This window comes from Garra rufa, chromosome 13 (assembly GCF_049309525.1).
Source record: "Garra rufa chromosome 13, GarRuf1.0, whole genome shotgun sequence".
Taxonomy (NCBI): domain Eukaryota; kingdom Metazoa; phylum Chordata; class Actinopteri; order Cypriniformes; family Cyprinidae; genus Garra; species Garra rufa.
In genome coordinates this window covers 22,336,244-22,358,433 of record NC_133373.1, presented here as the reverse complement: position 1 = coordinate 22,358,433, position 22,190 = coordinate 22,336,244, and the positions used below count along the sequence as shown (strand labels likewise).

Below are 22,190 nucleotides of genomic sequence, written 5' to 3'. Positions count from 1 at the left end.
CATATTCTTTTGGTGTAAGTGGAAAACCAAATTTATCGAAGAAGTCACTACAAGATAAATGTTAATTCGACTTGCCATATTTCGTTTGCATTGAGTGACGTCACATAGCGTTGTTCATGAAAGCGCATCAATAAAGTTCTACGATTCAAAGTGTCATTTTACTTCCTGTTTTCATTTTTTTCATGTGACATCTGAGAAAATTCATCTCGACAGTAGGAAAAAAAAAAACTTCTGTGCTGCCACGTCAGGATTACAGCGCTAGATAAACACCTGTCCGAAATCCCAAAGGCACACAACAAATAACCAGTAACGTTACAGAAGATATCAGCCGAGCGTGAGGTTTCTTGAGTCATGGAGAGCAAGTATAACTTGAAGAGTCCAGGTATGTCATCACATCTTTTTTACATCAACATGAATTCAGTCACACCTTAAATTTCTTGAGGTATTATGTGATCTGAAAGGCTATACACACATTTAGCTCTTTAATTGTCATGAGCTAGCTAGATGATTAGCCTCAGTCAGAACTCATCCATGTGTCTATATTCCATCTCAAACTGTGCTGGAATGCGTCTAACTGTTAGCTATTGTTAGTCCTGAATCTGTGATCGAACAAAGTACCATGCCATGTAAATACCATGGTACGTGAATATGATAATCGTCAAATACCATGGTATATATTCATAAAACCATAGTGCCACGGTGTTAGCATTACAATAGTGTTTTGGAGGAAACCAGCAAACGTTGATGCAGTAATTTTGTACATTTGTGCTGTACTTTATTGTTTGTTTACCAGTCAAATACAATTTGTAATAAATTGAGGATTTTAACAGTGTCAACCCCAAAAATGTACAAAAATTTGTAAACAATAAAATACCCTTGAATATGTAAGATAAGTAAACAAAACAAGTAAACAAACAAATCCTTGAACTCAAACTTTGAAGTGTGTTAACATTATCATTAACTCCATATGCCTAACAATATGATGTGCTGCCCACATTTTTAGCACAGTTTATTAAAATATTGGTACTTTTTTGTGCTGCACATTTTCTAATTTTAAAGATTATTCAGATAGCAGGAACGTTTGGACCAAATGTGGCTGATAGCTGTCACGTTTGGTCTAGGTATGGCATGGCTGAGCAAATATGGGCCAAACTTTTACTTTTTTTTTTTTTTTTAATATCAGCCACATCTGTTTTCATGATTTGTCTTATTTTGGGTTGGGTTATGGCAGTGGCGGAGCTAGAATTTTTTACATGGGGTGGCCAGGGGGTGGCCACTGCTATTTCAGGGGGTCCTCACACACGAACTCTACTCATAAAGTTGAAATAATAAATTAAGGAATTCTAAAGTTTTATTTGCAAAAATAATGCTTAGTTCATTTACAAAAACATTAGCATAAAGAAAAAACAACTAAACAAAAAATACTGCAATTAGAGCATACATCAAAAACAACATGAAAACAAAAACACAATTTTAGTCATCACTTACAAACTTATCCTAGTTATGTTTAAAACAACATAATTCTGCTGTTCTGATGAGAACTGGCAAAACGTTTCACAAATTCATCCATGTTGAGGGAGCGTGCCCTCCTTGACTCAACACTGAGAATCCCTAGGTGACTTTAAGGTGGGTTTTAATAAGTTTTAACGCAGAGAAGCTTCTCTCGCAAGTTGCATTGCTCACTGGTGTAACAAGAGACATTTTACAAAGTCCAAATAACATTGTTAATTAAATATAATAACTTATATACAGGGCACAAAATTCACTTTTTCACTTTTTACCAAAAAAATAAAAATAAATAAATAAATAAATAAAAATAAAAAATATGAGCACCCAATTTCTTTTTTAGTAATGCACATATTGATTCTTCATGGTCTATTCTGATTGCCGATGTTTTACAAGCAAATGGGCTGATTCTGAAAGCCTTTTTTACGTATTTATTTTATGCCTTAAGCAAGGGACAAGAAGCCATTTATAGGTACAGCCATTTAAATTTGAGACAACCACTGCATTTTTTAAGAATCTACATAAATAACAAAATATATTATAAATGACAAAAATAAATGACACAGTTCTTTCTTAGTCGTGTAGAATAAATGCAGCCATAATCAAAGTAGGCTACTCTTTCGATATTCAATGTGCAAATAGAGACCGAATCTTTCAAGATTGCTTTTGAATGCGGTGCGCGTTTTGGTTTCGTTTTAATGATCGCGCGAAACTCTCAGCAGCGCTGAGCGTGCATTCTACAATACAAGAGATTACTTTTACAAAACCATTTGAAAGTGGGAGGACACAAACGGGATTTTGAAAAACGTGTCCCCAGAGAAAATTACGTCTCCCGCTGAGTTATCATATGATGTGAATGTATGGCGCGTTATTTTGACTGATATTTAAAATGTAAAAATGTAAAGATTAAGTTCAAATGGTTATGTAATGTTGGAGCGAACAGCAACCTGTCACTGCATCAGCTCACAAAAGTAGTTAGGCTACTGAAAGTTTTGTAAAGAACTGAAACCAAGTTGCACCACAACAATTTCTCACTCTTGCATAAAATATAATTAGATTTTGGAAGCATATGCGACAAAACGGTCGCAATTTCGAGCCCTGTACATACATGGTATGGTACATGGTATGTAGGCTACATATAATACCATAGCACAGATGAAGTATAGCGTTAACTATCTAAAGTGTGAATTGATCTCTCTAATCTCATTAAGTTAACTGATGTCGTCGTTGCCTAGTTAATTTACACAACGGATAATAAACGTTACCCAGCAAACAAACCTTATGATAAACTATAAAACGTACGGTATTTCAAAAATGATGTTTTATTATTCGTCTTACATTGATGCTCATGTCTTTGGCTCGTCTTGATTTGGAAATGGCTTAAACAGCGTTACCGGCAAAATTCTAAAATGTCTTTAGACAAATGAGATGTCAATCAGCATCAGGTACTGCCAGCAGCAAATAAAATTTTGGGGTGGCACCCGGGGTGGCCAATCAGATGTCAGGGGTGTCCAGTGCCACCCGGACACCCCTCTGGCTCCGCCACTGGGTTATGGCACTGTTTTGGTTCGGTTCTGGCTAAAAAGACATGGACCAGTTTTGGGCCGGGGAACCAATACTTAAACGGGGCACACGTTAGCTATTGATATGGGCCAGATCCGGGCCAGAGGAAATTTGCTGACAATCAGTAGGACACTGCAGTTTGTGTTTACTATTTTTTTTTTTTGCCTTTTGCTAAGCTGTATTTATTGTTTTCTATGTTTATATTTATTATTATTACTTTGTTTTATTGGTTGTGTTGCAATAATTTTAGTTTGAGCCATTTGCTGTAGGCTTTGTTTTGCTTATTAGTTGGGCTTTTGCATGGTTTGGATCTCTAGGGGTTGCCAGGCTATTGTGAGTGGTTGCTGGGTGGTTACTTCCTATCCCAAGTCAAAAGAGAACATTCTTAAATTTCTCTGATATTGTGTTCTCTTTGTGCGAGTATTGCCGCCTTCTGTGGGATTTGTTTCCCTATTGTTTTATTGTTTAAGTGTGGTCACTTATAAAAGTGATAGCGCATATGTGACCCTGGGCCACAAAAACTTAAGTAGCACGGGTATATTTGTAGTGTTAATGTTAAAATACATTGTATTGGTCAAAATTATATATTTTTTTATACCAAAAATCATTATGATATTAAGTAAAGATCATGTTCCATTTAGATATTTTGTAAATTTCCTACAGTAAATATATCAATTTAATTTTTGATTAGTAATATGCATTGCTAAGAACATTTGGACAACTTTAAAGGTGTTTTTTTTTTTTTTTTTCAGTATTTTTTTTTGCACCCTCAGATTCTAGTATTCAAATAGTTGTATCTTGGCTAAATATCCTATCCTGTAAAAGTTTATTTATTCAGCTTTCAGATGATGTATAAACATCAATTTTTTTTAAAAAAAATATTGTTTTGTGGTTTAGGGTCACGTAAGATTTGAGAAAGCATTCATGTATGCAATCAGGATGGGTTATGCCGTGTTTATTTCAGTATGCCACTAATGGATTATTTAGTTTTGTCTCCACATAATTTCAAGACAGGCTAATGCATGAACCAATCTACTGTAATACATTAAAGACACATTAAACTAGAGTCACTAGTGCCAGGCCTAGTTTCTTGGTCCATTCAGAGGCCAGTCAGTATGTTGAATATTTGTTGAGATATTGACATAAGAGCAGAGTTCAAGGAAAGAGTAGTTTGGCAAGATCAGCAGCAGTCTTTTCTCTGTTTTTAATGTTTCTTAGCTGTGAAGAGGCTGATGAAAGAGGCGGCAGAGCTCCGGGACCCAACAGAACATTATCACGCTCAGCCACTGGAGGTGAGACACTGCTGCTAATGCCTAGTTTTATTATTGTAAATTAATATTAATATGGTTATTAATGATATTTTGTATTTCTATTTTGGAAAAGTGTGGTCATAGCTAGTTTTCATATTGATTATTATGTGGTTGTTATGTGTTCATTAGGATAACCTGTTTGAGTGGCACTTCTCTGTCCGAGGACCTCCAGACTCTGATTTTGATGGTGGAGTTTATCACGGTCGGATTGTGCTGCCCCCTGAATATCCAATGAGGCCACCCAGTATCATTCTGCTCACCGTAAGACAACCGACTCAGCTTCTAATCCCACTACTCGCAACCTACACTTATTTTGTATTTTGATGAATGTGTTTATGTGCTGATACCTTGGTTGGTTGAGGCCTGTTGGTGACAGCTGAAACTTTTCATATTCTTCATTTTCTGTGTGGCGGTCAGCTCACAGCAGTGACTGAAACGTTTTCATTAAATTGTGATATTTGCATTCTTAAACAGATTTACAGGGATATTTAGCAGATGCTTTTATGTAAAGTGACTTACAAATGAGGATAATAGAAGCAAAACAACAAAAGAGCAACACTTGCTGTGACAAGTCCTGGTTAGTCTAATGCAGAACACGGTGCATCTTTTTTTTAATAATAAATAAAAAGTAGATTGAGCTAGTGTTGGAAAGTCAAGTTATTATTATTTTTTCATAATAATTAAAAAGAAAGCAAGTGGATAGAAGAGAAATAGAATAGAGAACACTAGAGGGTTAAGGTTTTAAGAACAAAAAAAGAAAAAGAAAATGGGTCGATAGAATATAAATAGAATAGAGAGTGCTAGTGTTAGAGGGTCAAGTGTAGGTGGAAGAGATGTATTTCTTGAAAATTGCTAAAGGCAGGCCATTCCACCAGCAGGGAACAGTTAAGATGAAAGTGAAAGTGATTTTGTGCCTTTTTGGGATTCCACTACAATGCGCCGTTCACTTGCTGAACACAAGCTTCTAGAGGAAGGCCACGTAAGAATGATCAGACACTTTAGAGCCATTACCATCAAATCAGCAAAACTATTTTTGCACTGTAGGAGTGTCACAGAAGCAATTAGAGGTATACTGGAATTACAATTGCATAAATAATGCTATGAGTTTAATATTTAAAAAAAATAATATTTTGAATACTGAAATGTGAATTGAAAAATAAGTTTAACTTGAAATACCTTTAAAATTATACATGACTTGTTATTTGAAGGCGATAGAGTCAGCAGAGTTGGTTTTGAGAAAAAAATTCAAGTTGAAGTTGTCTGAAGATTCCAAGGCAAAATCACCAAGCGTTGCATATTATTCTCCAATTATTTTCTTAATAATAATTATTATATTATTAATCACAATATAGCTATTTTTATTTTATCTTTGTTATTAAAAATAAGAACAAAGATGCAAATAAACAGTAGTTTGGAGCAGCAAGTAATTTCATCTTTACTTTTAATTAGTTTTTTTGATTAACATTAAAACAGATGTATGGATCTAATATAATGTTACATATCATATTTTTCCCCAAAAATTAACAAAAAATTCATGTAAGACATAACAGATTAACAGTTTATGTTTGTGTCAATCTCGCTATAACATATTTCACAATAATGTACTTTATAGGGATGTATTTAATGTACTTGCGCGCTCTGGAAGAGGTGCGTCTTATGTACACGCTTTGCAAATGTCAGTCAGCACGATCATTTTGTTTTCATCAGCATGGGTTTGAAAGTCATATTTCACTGGTTTGGACTCATGTCATCGATAATTTGATATGAATATTCACAAAGCTGGAATGCTGCGCTTTGCAACAATAGATGTACAACTCGTGGTGAGAAGCAGCAGCAGTCGTCCAGAAGTGAGCAGAGAAAAAGGTACTCCTTTCAAAAAACGTACAAATATAGTTCACTTTAGATTTTTAATTACTACTTGGAGCACTGAGTTCACTAGATGAGGGCTTAATGAACTTATTTTTGTGAAAACCTCAAATTCAACCAAAACTGAAATGTTTCACTTCTTTTGCCTGTAGCTCAAAATGAAACTGTGTGTATTCCAACTCATTTTACCAGCACGGGTCACAAATATATAACTAAAACCTCCAGTAGGTGTCGGAAAGTCACTGTTTTAATGAGTGAGTCATTCATTCAACCGATTCCTTCAAACAGCTGATTCATACAGAAATGAAGCAAGTCACTATGAGTGAGTGGATTACTGAATAATTGATTCGTTCAAAAAAATGATTAAAACACATGATTTATTCAGTGATAAAACACCACTGTGTGTTGCTTTAAAGACTCGTTTGAAACTCGTTTCGTTGGCAAAAACAGAAAATATTGTGTTATTGTAACTCACAATATTAACTGCTTGTTTATTGAACTGTTGTATAAAATCATTATTAAATTTGCAAATATGCAAATATTTGGGAAAAACAAGTACATTTGCTTGCGTGATATTGCTTGACTGTATCATAGAAATATAAGACAAATGCATTTTTGCTACCACATATTGAATTTTGGTCATTTTAACTGTATTTTATTAGACCACATCAGGCAGTGCTTTTTTTGGTAAAGTGAGTGATATTCTCTAATGTCAGCTTACACATTGTTAAAACATCAATTACAAGATTATTGTAGACATTACATAACGCACAACCCAAATCCAGAATGTAATGGTTCTTCACACATCTTACCTACTACTACTACTAAGTAATAAAAACTACTGGAATTTACACAAAACTACTGTGATTTACACACTGAACAGTTTTATTAACGAAACTTGAATGTCTATTAAATTGGCATGTTTTTTCTATGCTGATGAATCTACAGCATATTTGTATACCTGTATAACTGTATACCAGCATGTAATACAATGACAGTAAATAGTAAGCAAACAAAACCGGTATTACTGGTAACACTGGGGGTGGGTGAGGCTTTGGACTCCACTTTGGCTTTTCAATTTATGATCTTGGTGTCATGTTTTACAAGAAAAGATAATTGTTGTGATTAGGGCTGTCTTCGACTAAAGATTTTTCTGGTCAACTAGTAGTTGTTTATTTTAAGTACTAGTTGACTATTAGTCATGCGTTTATTGCCTACTTAGCCTAATAAGTGCTCAAGCGCACAAAACATTTTCCACAGCGCACTGGCAGATATAATAATTATAGATGTGTCAGGGGAAAACAGCAAGGAGACTGCATTAACGTTTTTAATAATTTATTGATAAACTAGTGCTTTCTTTGTTTTCAGCATAAGAGATGGAGTTGGCGACACTGACTTGCCCTCTCCGTAGTAGTATGCGCCTGTATGCATGTTTCATACAGATCACATAATCTGAGAATATTTTTATTTTTTTATTTTTATTTCAATTGGTTCATTTAAAAGTAGACATTTCACTCTATAGATATATTTTTCATGTCTGTAAAGCAAGTATACACGGAGTTTTGAAGTTTCGCATTTAAATTCACAGAGACCGAGACGGCAGAAAGTGCATCCTGTTTGCTTTCAGTATTTTACAAAAGCACAACATTTCGTTGCTATTTTGAGTGCACACAAATAAACTCCATCTGTCATGTAGTAAGCATTGAAAGTAAGCATGTAAAGTTGCAGCTACAATAATTTTTCAGATTAAAAGCCATATTTGAGGTCGATAAATGATAGGTGAATGTTGGAGGTCCTGTCTGATATGTGATCCTGGACCACAAAACCAGTCATAAGGTTAAATTTGACAAAACTGAGATATATACATCATATGAAAGCTCAGTAAATAAGCTTTCTATTGATGTATGGTTTGTTAGGATAGGACAATATTTGGCCGAGATACATCTATTTGAAAATCTGAAATCACCTTTAAAGTTGTCCAAATTAAGTTCTTAACAATGCATATTACTAATCAAAAATTACATTTTGATAGGTTTACAGTGGGAATTTTACAAAAAATCTTCATGGAACATGATCTTTACTTAATTTCCTAATGATTTTTGACATAAAAGAAAAATTAATAATTTTGACCCATACAATGTATTTTTGGCTATTGCTACAAATATACCCCAGCGACTTAAGACTGGTTTTGTGGTCCAGGGTCACATATACTATATAACCAGAGACCAGCAGTTAACGATCTGTCCGTCACGGACTGTGTGACTTTGCCACTTCCTGTGGAATTATTTTTTTCTGCAACTAAGTGACTAATAAAATTTTGGTCAACCAAGCCTCTTCTTGACGACTATTAGGGGGCAGCCCTAGTTGTGATGACCTTACATCTTTACACCTTTTACTTTCTAAGACTAAAACCAGAGAAGGTTTAAGAAGGTTTTTGTTTAAGAAGCAATCTTTTAAAATCAAAATATTGCCAAACAAACGCTTTTACATATCGCTTGGAGACCTAATCCTCTGTCATCATCTCATCAGTATTCAAGCCTAACTCTCTTCACATGATAAAAGAAGACTAACTCCTGCTGCACTGTGCGTGACTCTGCAACTCTTGCTGTATGAAGCAGAGCAGACACTTTCGGTTTACAACTGTAGCATCCGTTGTCGAAATATTTAGTATAAATGCAGTGTGCTTTCTCTGAAACCCTCCACATTCCCCAGCTCCACCTGTATAAATCTGGTACAGGTTATTTTATATGCTATTTGTGTTTATATACAGTATGTCTTAAATACTTCATATCGCCATATGCATTGGCAATAGCAAGTTCCCGTACTTGCTTGCAGCAGCAGTATACAACTACAGCAGTAACCAACAGCAGCAGCAGCGCAGCATTCCGCCAAGACCAAATACATTAACATTGTCATATGCATCACCATGCTAAAATCGTCAGAGTCAAGAAATTATTTTATAACACAAATTGGCATGTTTCTTTTCTAAGGAAGCAAACCAAAAATCATGATTACCCACCCTTGCACAAAATATTGTTTCTCCAATTAAATGCTCTCTAGAATAAAAATGTCCCTTCCCTTGATGGCACCTGCAGTCAAGGTTCATACAAACTAAAGCATTTTAGCTATTAAAATTCCTTTGATATACCCCCCTAGAGCCACTTGTTTCAATAACTAATATGTAAGTTATCCAGTTTTATGTAGCCATTAGGGCTTTTTGGATTTGAAATTACTAATTGGTTGTTCTCACAACAGTGTATCTGTTAACATACACATTCAATAATAAATGTTAATGTAAATAGTTTTGTTTTGTAAATAGTTATGAAAAAAACAGGGGTTTGTCAAGTTAATGGTTCTCTTGATACTCTAATGTAATTTTTTACAACATATCTTCTTTCTCTTTTTAGCTTTCTATCTGTCTTCCTTTTTGACTGTTTCACTTTATTTGAATTTTAAATGAGTTGGTGGTCATTTGTTTAAATTTAGTTTGTTGCTCTTTACAAAAAAGTAATATTGTTTTAGTGTAGTCCTCAAAAAGGGCTGTTCTTTTTTTCAGCTTTATGGCATTTGTCCACAGACAGACCTGTTTCTTCACATTTGAGCAACAATGAACAAATTATAATTACTGTTGTGCTTTGTTGTGACCTCCACCCCCAACCAGCTTGTACAGTAAAAATGTAAATGCCTCCTAGAAAACACCTTAGTGTCTGGTGAACTTGCCCCTAACCAGTCTTTTTGAACAAGGGTATCATTTAGATTTTTAGGCAAGTTTTAATTTGCTTTATGGTTCATAGGTAGGATTTACTTTGTTAAATCTGCATCATTCAAAATATTATCCAAATTACCTTTAAAGGTTAAACTTCAATAACAACATGTTATAATTGCTGTCAATGAAATATGCTGTAAATCTGCATTTACCAGTACATGACTGCAACTTCTGTCACTCATGGCATTTATTATTCAGCAACTTTGACTTGATTCATTCTGATCTAGTGTCAGACAGCACCTGTCAGTGTGTGCTCTCAGATTGAATACACTGACAATCAAAAAACAGACCTTTTCAATCCAACTTAATTTGAAAATATGAAAGCTAGTAAACTCTCTTCGCAATTCTGTTTGCAATGTAAAGCATGTTTATAGATTCAGTTCAGTTTTTGGATCTTTTGCAAACTTTTATTTTCATTTGTAGTTCATGGAAATAGGCAAACCACTGACTACCACTGTTTTGCACATCCTTATGTTAGATTGTGGTTTATAGAAAGAGGTTCTGACTTATGTTTTTTTTTCTGCCATGGCTTCTAAGTGTCCTACTTGCCATCTGCTGACTTCCTCCTTGCCTAATCATTGTTCTGTTGTCCTTCTCTGTTTCTCTTGTAATTAATACAAAACTTCTCTTATCCTTAGCCCAATGGAAGGTTTGAAGTTGGGAAGAAGATCTGTCTGAGCATTTCTGGTCACCATCCAGAGACATGGCAGCCATCATGGAGCAGTTAGTAGCACTATAATTTGCATTTATACCACGTCTAAAAAATGAATGGTTTTAAGGGTTAGTTCACCCAAAAATAAAAATTTGCTCATTATTAAATATATGATGTCCTTCTTTCAGACAAATCCAATCTGAGTTATATTAAAAATGATCCTGGCACTTCCAAGCTCTATTATGTCAATGGGCAGGTGTTTCTTGTCAATAGTCCAAAACAAGTCCAAGAAAGTGCATTCATAATTTTAATTTTTGAGATAACTAACCCTTAAACATTGATTTATGATTGCACTGATGATAATAGAATATGACCCAGACATGTTCTCGACATGAAATTGATCCACTTGAGTCCCATGTGCCACACATATACACAATTGTATACAGAGGATTACAGTACATCTTGTCCAGTGTTGATTCTGTACCGTCCTCTGTTATCCAGAATTAAGCTGTATGTTTCTGTCTGTGTTTTGTGTCAGTTCGGACAGCTTTGATAGCGATCATTGGATTTATGCCAACTAAAGGGGAAGGAGCCATAGGATCTCTGGATTACACTCCTGAGGAGAGGAGAGCTCTTGCTAAAAAGTAAGATGTCCATTCTCTACCTTTTTTACTACTTTAATTCATCTGTTACATTCATCTAATAAAACATAGTCAGTGTCATAGACAGGGGGCCCTATCATACACCTGGTGCAATCATGTGACGCCAGGCACGACACAAGTGTTTTTTGCTAGTTTCAGCCTGATGCAGTTATGATTTTCTTGTCCTGCACCACGTTGTTTAAATAGCAAATGCATTTGCACCCATTTGTGCGCCCATTGATGTGCTGGTCTAAAAATGAGGTGTGTTCAGGCGCATTGTTGACGCATTGCTATTTTGAGGCAACTGAAACAGACTGTGCCATTGAGCAACTGAAACCTGGTCTAAAGTCATGGGCGTAATATGTTTTTGTTATTTAAAGGAACACTCCACTTTTTTTGGAAATAGGCTCATTCTCCAACTCCCCCCGAGTTAATAAGTTGATTTTTACTGTTTTGAAATTCATTCAGCCGTTCTCCTGTTCTGGTGATATCACTTTTAGCATAGCTTAGCATAGATCAATGAATCCTATTAGACCAGTAGCATCGCGTTCAAAAATGACCAACGAGTTTCGATATTTGTCCTACTTAAAACTTGACTCTTCTGTAGTTATATCGCGTACTAAGACCAGCGGAAATGTAAAGATGCGGTTTTCTAGGCCGATAAGATTAGGAACTACACTCCCATTCCGGCGTAATAGTCAAGGAAGTTTGCTGCCGTAACATGGCCGAAGCAGGCGCAGTAATACCACACAGCACATGTGCAAATGTTTACTTCCGTCAACATATCCAACGTGCATGCACAGCACAGACAGCGTTCCTCACCATGGAGACATTTGTGAGAGACGATTTAGAAGATATTTACTTTGGTGCAGATCCTGAACCGTATCAATTTGAACCAGAATTCACTGAAGCTAAGGTTTTGGTACGCGAAAGACAAGAAAGTGTGTCTGAACTGCCTTGGACAGTATTAATATTATACTAATATTATCAGCCTAGAAAACCGCTGCTTTAAATTTCCGCTGGTCTTAGTACACGATAGAACTACAGAAGAGTCAAGTTTTAAATAGGACAAATATGGAAATTCATTTTTGAACGCGATGCTACTGGTCTAATAGGATTCAATGATCTATACTAAGCTATGCTAAAAGTGATATCGCCAGAATAGGGGAACGGCTGAATGGATTTCAAAACGGTAAAAATCAACTTATTAACTCGGGGGGGGAGTTGGAGAATGAGCCTATTTCCAAAAAAAAGTGGAGTGTTCCTTTAAAGAGTGCGTCAGTAATAAGTGCTTATAGGCAGGTGCACAACGCGTACAGTCTGCTTATTACACACACAGGGATGCAAAGCAACACACAAACTTGCCAAATATTAAAAATGAAATGATTGTAATGTAAAAGTACATAAATATAAAAATGCCTACATGTCATAATTAATAGTTATTGCATTTCCTCTCTGCCAGAGTTGGTTTCAGTTTGACTGTATTCGGTTTCACTTTCACGTTCAACAAGTAGGGGAGAGGATAAATAAATGTAACATTAATTCATAGTAAAATTTTATATAAAGTTCAATATAACAACATTACTCAATGTTTTTACTATTTTAGTGGCATTTAAACATTTGTATTTGTTTATTTAGCTGTTTGGTTTAAATTTACAGCAAAACACCCTTTTACTAACTATTCTAAGGCATATTATAGCTTATCATGTTATAAGTATGTAATGTAACATGGTATTGTCATCAGTAGGGCAAGAGGTTTGGAGAATGAATGAATGAATGAATTAGGGCTGCCCCCTAATAGTCGACTAACCATTAGTCAACGAGAAGAGACTTGGTTGACCAAAATTTTATTAGTCATGGAAAAAAAATAGATTCCACAGGATGTGACGAAATCACGCAGTCCGCGACAGACAGATCGTTAACGGCTGGTGTATGTATGTGGTAATACATTACATCAGGCAGGACATCCAACACTCACCTATCAATCAACAACCTCAAAAATGGCTTTTCATATGAAAGATGTATGTAGTAGCAACTTTACATGGCCGCTTAATCTAACGTTGTCTGTGCAGAGTGTGGAAGCTGATGGTGCGGTCACTTGCTCTTATAATACTTTTCATTTCTTTTTGGTCATACAGATAAAAGTAATACATATTTTGAATCTGTAAAGACTCTACGTTTATTTGTGTGCACTCAGAATAACAACGTAACATTGAGCTTTTGTAAAATAATGAAAGTTAACAGGATACGGTTTCTACCGTCTCGGTCTCTGTGAACTTGACTGCAAAACTTTGAAACACTGTGTATACTTGCCTTACAGACATGAAAAATATATCTATAGAGAGTGAAATGTCTTTTAAATAAACCAATTCAAATAGAAAACAAATATTCTATGAACAATACAGGCTCATTCACTACAGTAGAGATGACGAGTCATTGTTGCCATCTTCATCTCTTAAGCAGAAAGCAAAGACAGCACTAATTCATCCATAAATTTATAAAACGTTAATGTAGTCTCCTTGCTGTTTAGGCTATGTGGGCAATTAAGGCTCATTCTGATGATTTAAATGATTTATTAATAAACGTGTGACTAATAGTCGAGTAATGTGTAAAATAAACGACTACTAGTCGCCCAGAAAAATCTTTAGTTGAGGGCAGCCCTAAAATTAATAAAGCGGCACAGGATTTGTTTGGTGTTCTGAGTTTAGATGCCGCACTATAGTGAAACAACCACAAACTGCCCTAGAGACTTAAAAGTCATTATCAAATCCAGCTGAAGCTTCATTTTAGCATGTGTGGACATGCTGTGTCCTTTCAAAAGACAAGAATAAATCTAAAGACAGAAGGAGATGAGTGACAGATTGTCGTTCTCAGAGCCATATCTGCAATCAACACGTGCTGATTAAATGTCCACCCCCATCACACATACCAGAACATGACAAACACTGACTGAAGACACATCTCTGAGACTCGTGTTCATACATCACTGCCGTCAAACCATCAGCTGGCCACCATCTTGGTTGTCATCTATACTACCAGTCAAAAGTTTTTAATCATTAATAATTAGGGGTTCAAACTCGTAGTGCTGAAACCCTATTGTAATTGTTATAATGGTCACAGATCAGCAATCTTCACGTAAAACTGATCTTGCAGACCAAACTGTAAGTCATAGAGACTTGAAACTTGGTGGGATGCTAGTACTCACACCCCCTACAACATGACCTAGGCTGACCCCAGTTGGCCTGATGGGGGTGCTACAGCGATCAAAAGTACGAAATTGTGCATAACTCCTAAACTGTCAGTTGCATGCTGAAGTGTCTTATGTCGTTGGAATCCTTGGCTCATGGTGGACAAAGCCTGGTGGGTTTTTTGAAAAACCTACTTTTGTGAACTAGTCCTAGGTTTATTACCCAGTCGGAACTAAACCAGGGCGGAAAGATTCTCTGGAGAGTGAATATCAATAATTATCAAAAAAAAAAAGTTGAACTTTCGACTTACCGTCGCAAAGGGACGCCAAAACGTTCGAAAAGAGCAGGGCGACTTTTAGTAAAATGCCTATAACTCCTGAACGTAATGAAATATCTTTGCCAAACTCAGAAAACTTATGTAAAAGCTCAATCTGAGGTCACAATAAAAAAACCCACAGAGCTTGGCCTCTTGGTAGTGCTATTAGAGGCTATAACTGCACAACCCTTTGTCCTTTCAACATGAAAATCGGTGTCCATGGTCTTGGTCTAAAGTGCCGCAAGTGTCTATAAGGAAATTTGCGTATCTCAAAAAACATGGCCGCCATTGGCCTACGCAGTTTGAGCATTTGTTAGACAAGGTTAGCGGAGGCCAATCGGAACCGAACTCGGTGGGCCTGTTGGACCCAAAGGTTTGAGAGAAATTTGAAAGAAATCAGCCACTGAGGGGCAATATCAAATTTTAAAGGGCATAAACGATTACACGTTGTGCAATATTCGTATCATACGATAAAACTCCTCATTCCAGACAACTTTGCCTCTACAACCACTGCTGTCAATCAAATCATTTGTTAAATGATTGAGAAGATGTCAAAAACCTACTTTTGCGAACTAGTCCCAGGTTTTGGGAAAAAAGCACTGCAGCACAATTCTCTGAATTCTCTAGGTCAATAATTATCACCCCCCCAAAAAATTTTATTTAACCTTTGGGAGGCTATAACAGGGTCATTTAGAAAAGGTGCCTGTCCAAATTTACCCAAAATCCTATAAAGTCTAAAGCAAAAAGCAAAACTTCACTAAACTGGTTTAGCACATGAGACAGTCATAAATGTAAAAAGAAAAAAAACAAAAACAAAACAAACAACAACATAATATTTCTATTGCAAATTACCTGTATTTTCCAAAAATAAGTATTTTCAATCATTGGTTTAGGTGGTTACAGACATGCTAAACAATGTCTTTTTCCATATTGCTTAAATGCCTTAAAGCGCTTGAACCCCGCTTGAACCCCAAGCAGCTATAATTTTTAATGATTTTGAAAGAAGTCTTTTATCCTCACCAAGACTGCATTTATTTCTGAGAATACAACTCGTTTCGGTTTAAAAATATTTTAAAATGTAGTTTATCCCTGTGATCAAAGCTGAAGTTTTAGCACTGTTACTCTTTGTCATGCCTGTTTTTCAAGTGTTTAAGAGTGTTAAAAATCATGTAAATTCTACCTGGCATATTGTAGCCCCTAAGAAACCGTTTTTCAGTTCTGATGTTTTTTATGTGTATGAGTATTTTATGTGCATGTGTGTTTTTATATAGTGTAATTACCACTGAGTATTTGAGAGAAGAGTATTTTTATTTGTTTCTCATGGAAATGAGAAGTGACAGGGGCACACAGCTCTGCCAGCACAGCAGAGAGACAGATTAGAAATGTGATTTATGTTAAGAATTTTAGGTTTCATTTTTGCTAGCTAACCTGTTGTGTTGGACTGTTCAAGGAGTTTCCAAATATTTCTCCAAAAAGCTATCACAAATAATGTTGGAAATCTGCAGAATCACATTTAAGTAACATCTACTTGCAAGCTGATCAAGTTCATTTAGAAGTACAATCTACCTGTTGTAGCTCCTGTTCCTCATCAGCTATCTTCTGGCTGTGATTGTGTTGTAGATCACACCATTTTCAGTTTCAGTTTTTATGTTGTATCTGCTTACAATGTGACAAGAACTGTAGATCTAGTCCTGATATCTGTACATGAAGTTGTTCGGTGTGTGCTGAGCAGACATACAGTGAACAGTCTAGTTATTACTGTTTTTCCAGGACTGCAGTACATGTTTTACTATTTCTCAGTAACATAATTTAATGGTTTTATAACCCTCTGCTATGTAATCATTAATTTGTGCATGTCTTTATGTGTGACAGGCTGTTAGAGGAGCCTGTTTCATTTATTTCTATAAGGTTTTCCTTCTGCGTGTGTGTGCGTGTGTGTGTGTGTGGTTGCAGTAATGTGTTTGTTTTTTGTAGGTCTCTGGATTTCTGCTGTGATGCATGCAGCAGCTGTATGCGCTCCGCTCTGTTAGCGCTCTCTCCTGACAGTGACCCACAACCTGTGGACCCTCAGGCACACAGACTGGCACAGCAGATCAACTTTAAGGTCAGACTAACATCAAAAATATTATATGGTCATAAAGATAATTCAAGCAAGACATTCCAGGTGAATTTCTTGATGGTCGCACTACATGATATTTCATAAAATGGAAATTGCCGGACAGAGTTTGTTTGTATATTATGATGGAAATATAAATACAAATTCTTATCCGTTTTATGTGAGATTACAAAACACTTTGGAAATGATGCCAAATAGTGCAGAAAATTATTCTGAAAAAAATATAGTGTAATTTCAAAGATGTTTCCAAAACAGAAGTTATGGCCGGATGGTCCCACCATTTACACACACAAATAACTTAGTACACACATACAAACCACACTCTAATAATTTATACCAATACACCCACACAATTTTGATGTACATTATTTCAGTTCAATTTCAATTTTCAGCAGAAGAAGAAAACAGGAAAAAAGTGAGTATTTGCTCCATAGGTCAAATCTCAGAAAATGGTGAATAAATGGTCAGTGCAATATAAATAAAATAAATTTAAAATAAAATAAAATTGGAAATAGATATTGCAGTTTTCAGTAGGGGACTTAAGGTCCTGGGTAAAACTTTTTGTATGAAATACAAAATTTTGATAAAAACGCAATTTTATTTATGCTGTTTGCATTAACAAAGTCAAAATGTTCAATAAAACAAAAATTGAAAAGACAAAAATGCTCCTAAAAAAGGGTTAATAAAAAAAAAAAAGTTTTCCGAAATGGTCCTTGTTCTGGAAAAGTATATTTAGATATGCAAGTGATGATCTACTTAAATACAGACTCATTTGCATACATTTCCAGAATGGAAATCTGAACATTGGATAAAGCCAGGTTCAAAATTCCAGAAAATAAGTAATAATTTGAATAGTAATTAAAAACAACAATGTTTCCAGGAATAAAATGCTGTATAAAATCAGGTGAATGATATATGCACAAACACCTTTGTAACTTTGAGTTTTTTGGTTAATGCAGGTAAAAAAAAAATAATTTTGAGAAAACAGCCTTTAAATGTATGTTTTGTAATTGAAATCTACAGACGCAAAGAGATAAAAGTGCAATCAAATAGACACTTACAGTCAAGTCCGAAATTATTCATACCCCTGGCAAATTCTGACTTAAAGTTACTTTTATTCAACCAGCAAGTTTTTTTTTTGACTGTAAATGACACAGGCTTCTTCCAAAATATAATAAGACGATGTACAAGAGGCATCATTGTGGCAAAAAATATTTCTCAGCTTTTATTTACATTTGAACAAAAAGTGGCATGTCCAAAATTATTCATACCCTTTGCAAACTGTCACAGTCTATGGGAAAATCCAAAGTTCTATACCATTCTAAATAGTCCACGCTGTTCTAAAGCATCCCAATTACCCTGATTCATTGGGAACAGCTATTTTAATCAACTCAACAGGTGAAAAACAAAAGCTCTCTGCTGTTGGTTTGTGGACAGTCATGGCTAAGACAAAGGAGTTCACTGAGGACCTGCGGCTGCGCATTGTGGCTGCTCACAAGTCAAGAAAGGACTATAAGACCATATCTAAATGTTTTGAAGTTCTAGTGGCTACAGTATTATTAAAAAATACATAGCCTTCATTTGGCGTAAAAAAAGAGAAGCCTTCAACCTTAAGAATACCATCCCCACTGTCAAACATGGTGGTTTGAACCTAATGTTTTGGGGGTGTTTTTCAGCCGGTGGACCAGGGAACCTAATTACAGTAAATGGCACCATGAAAAAGGAGCAATACATCAAAATGCTCAACAACAACATCAGGCAGTCTGCAAAGAAACTTGACCTTGGGCACCAGTGGACATTTCAGCACGACAACGATCCAAAACACACAACAAAAGTGGTGAAGAAATGGTTAGCAGACGAAAACATTAACGTTTTGCCGTGGCCCAACCAGAGTCCTGACTTAAATCCAATTGAGAATCTGTGGAGGGAGCTAAAGATCAGGGTGATGGGCAAGGAGACCCTCCAACCTGAAAGAGTTGGAGCTCATCGCTAAAGATGAATGGGCAAAAATACCAGTGGAGACATGCAAAAAGCTGGTCAGCAATTATAGGAAGCGTTTGATTGCTGTAATAGCCAAAAAAGGCTTTTCTATTGATTATTGAGAAGGGTATGAATTAGGACATGCCATGTTTTGTTCAAATGTAAATAAAAGATGAGTAATAATTTTTTCCACAATGATGCCTCTTGTACATCGTCTTATTATCTTCTGGGAGACATCTGTGTCATTTCTAATTAAAAAAAACAAAACAAAACTTGCTGGTTGAATAAAAGTAACTTTGAGTCAGGGGTATGAATAATTTCGGGCTTGACAGTATATCTCAAAACTGACCAGTACATGAAAAACAGCATTATTGCCTGTTCGTGTCATGCCTTAAGCCAGTATAGAACCAGTAAGATTTTGCATTGTGACAATTTTCATGAGTCATGACAATTAAGCACATTTACGTCCCAATTCAGATAATTTTATAGTGAAAAATCTTGTTCATCAGGCTGATTCCAGCTCATCGGCCACAGACAGTGGCAGTTCAGCAGCAGCGGCAGCAGTGGCAGCGGCTTCCAGTAACAGTGAGAGCTCAACTTCAGCAGAGAGAGACACAGACGACACGACATCAGCTGAGCAGGTGGGACAAACACTCCTACACTCTCGCAATGGTGCCTTTCATCATTTCCTGATCATACTTAGTGAAGATGAAACTGGTAGATTTTCATTGACTAGAGTGTGTTTCATTGACTCTCATTCATTGCCTTTGGTCTCTTTCTCCTGGTCTAGAGTGAATCATCATTTGTAGCTCCTCAGACATCGAGTGAGGATCCCTCTGTTCCAGCAGCTCCGAGTCCACGTCAGCGGCGCTCACAGAACCAGACCCAGTCCCCAAGATACCCCGCGTTCACGGCATCCCCCGCTGCCCAGCTCCCCCCGCAGGACGCCAGTCACACAGGCTCGGCTGTCCTCATCGTTCTCCTAACACTTGCACTAGCTGCGCTCATTTTCCGCAGAATCTATTTGGCCCACGAGTATAAGTTTGATTACGAGCTATGAACTCTTCCTACAGCACTTGAAAACCACCACTGTCGTTCTGCCCACTTCCAAATCCAGCTCACCCTCGGTCTCATAGGACAGGATGTAAGTTTGTTTTTCCTGGACAGAGCTTTGTGTCTTCAGAAGGGGAAAAAGGGGAAAGGATTTATGGATGTATTCGCAGAACAAAACCTGAAGGGGCAAATCTCGGTACACTTGTCAAGAACATGTCAGGGTCTGATTTTATCCCCAAAAATAAAAAATGCTAAATGATATTTTACAGAAAGACAGTTAAGACTGTTTTTTGGACCATTAAGATTTTTTTTGCATTGTTTTGTAACTTTCATTACAATTATTCCACTGAAATAAATATATTCTTATTACTGTAATGTGTTCTTAATACAGTAATTATATATATATACTATTTTAACTGTAAAGTATTTATGCGTCATGGTGGTATTTGTACTGCCTTTTAATTTAAGAACATTTTATTTTTTAAAAAAGCAGCCCATCTGGACACATTACTGTAATGAGATGCATAAAAAAAAGAATTTGGGTGCAATGTTTCGGTTTTCTTTATGCAAAATATAGTTCATCAAATTAAATTTAATTTGGGGGTGAAATATGACCAAGACATGTTTGATTTCCTCCAGATCCTACAATATATTGGTTATTTAATGCTCCCCAAATAATGCATTTCAAAACAACTATTGTTACAAATACGTGTACAAAATTTGATCTTAGACTGAAATTAAAAACCTGAGACCTATAGAAAGTGCAGACTTCGTCTGATGTGCTTCTGAAGTGTATTTGTCTGTCTCAGAATTAAATATTTGCGTACTTTAAAAATGCTGTAATAATGTAGGCATGGTTGTAATATTTACTTTTAAACAGTTAAAAAAAAAACATATGCACATAGAGAAATGGTGATGTCTGTGAATGAACTGCTAATTTTCAGAAAACATTCAACAAGTTATGACTATAATATTTTTATTTTTTACTAGTACCTATATCTTAAAACTCTGGAATTTAAATATAGACGCATTACATACATGAATCAGTGCTGTAGACAAAATCGATGTTGGCCGTATGTAGATAGACATTTAAAACATCATCATCTGTTTTACTTCCTTAATCCACAACCCATAGTTTCTATAGCTTAATGTTTAAATGGACAAATAATGCAATAAACTTGATTCAACCCATAACTGTTTGCTCTTTTCACTTGCAGAGGAAGCACTTAGCAGCATTGAAGTATTAATATTAAACAAGTAATGCAACTTGTCCCTGCAGCATTTATGTTGAGGATATAATGGTCCCCTAAATTGTGTGGCATGGTGTGCTGTTACATGTCTAAGTTTTTTCAGATTGTTGCCTGAACAGGTTAAAAAAATTCTATAGACTTACACTGAAGGATATCTACAGACCAAAATAAATGGAGAACTTCAGGGATGCTTTACTGAAACTCCAAAGAAGGAACAATTGGGCTTTCCTTCAAATCCACTTCGATGTCTATTTAAAAAAAATCATGAGTCCTTTGTTTCTCCTGAACAGTTAAACTGCCTGCTGTTCTTCAGAAAAATCCTTCAGGTCCCACAAATTCTTTGGTTTTTCAGCATTTTTGTTTATTCGAAAACATGCATTAAGAGCCGTGGGGGTGAAAACTTTTTGGATTTGAAGATAAGGGTAAATTATTAACCTAATTCAACTAATTTTGTCTTCTAGGAAACACGTATGTATTTTCTGTAGCCTCTGAAAAGCAATACTAAATGAAAAAATATGATATTTAGGCAAAATAAGACAAATGTATACATCTCCATTCTGTTCAAATGTTTTCACCCCTAGCTCTTAATCATCGTTTTTTTTTTCTTCTGGAGGATCAGTGAGCGTTTAAACCTTCTGTAATAGTGGCATATGAGTCCCTCAGTTTGAAAAGATGGATCTCAGAATCATACAGTCATTGCTAGAAAGGGTTCAAATACACATAAATGCTGGAAAACCAAAGAGTTTGTGAAACCTGAAGCATTTTTCTGAAGAACTGCAAGCAGTTTAATTGTTCAGGACAAACAAGGGACTCATGAACAACTATCACTAAACAAAAAACACAGCTGTGGATCATTCAGGTAAGTACACAGTATTAACAATCAAGGGGATGTAAACTTTTGAACAGGGTAATTTTTTATAAATTCAACTTTTTTCTTGTGGACTATATGTACACATTTTATGTGAAGTATCTTATTCAGGTCA

The 22,190-nt window shown here is 35.8% G+C and overlaps 1 protein-coding gene across 1 annotated transcript; it reads left to right on the top strand.

Annotated features, from left to right (window-relative positions):
• The first annotated feature begins 190 nt into the window (after positions 1 to 190).
• Positions 191 to 21,151, top strand: ube2j1 (ubiquitin-conjugating enzyme E2, J1). The gene is made up of 8 exons (XM_073816370.1): positions 191 to 382; positions 4,288 to 4,361; positions 4,509 to 4,640; positions 10,650 to 10,734; positions 11,202 to 11,307; positions 16,783 to 16,912; positions 19,414 to 19,545; positions 19,695 to 21,151. Exons 1-8 carry the CDS (start codon positions 352 to 354, stop codon positions 19,962 to 19,964), a joined length of 960 nt encoding a protein of 319 aa, XP_073672471.1. The 5' UTR covers positions 191 to 351; the 3' UTR covers positions 19,965 to 21,151.
• Positions 21,152 to 22,190: the final 1,039 nt, after the last annotated feature.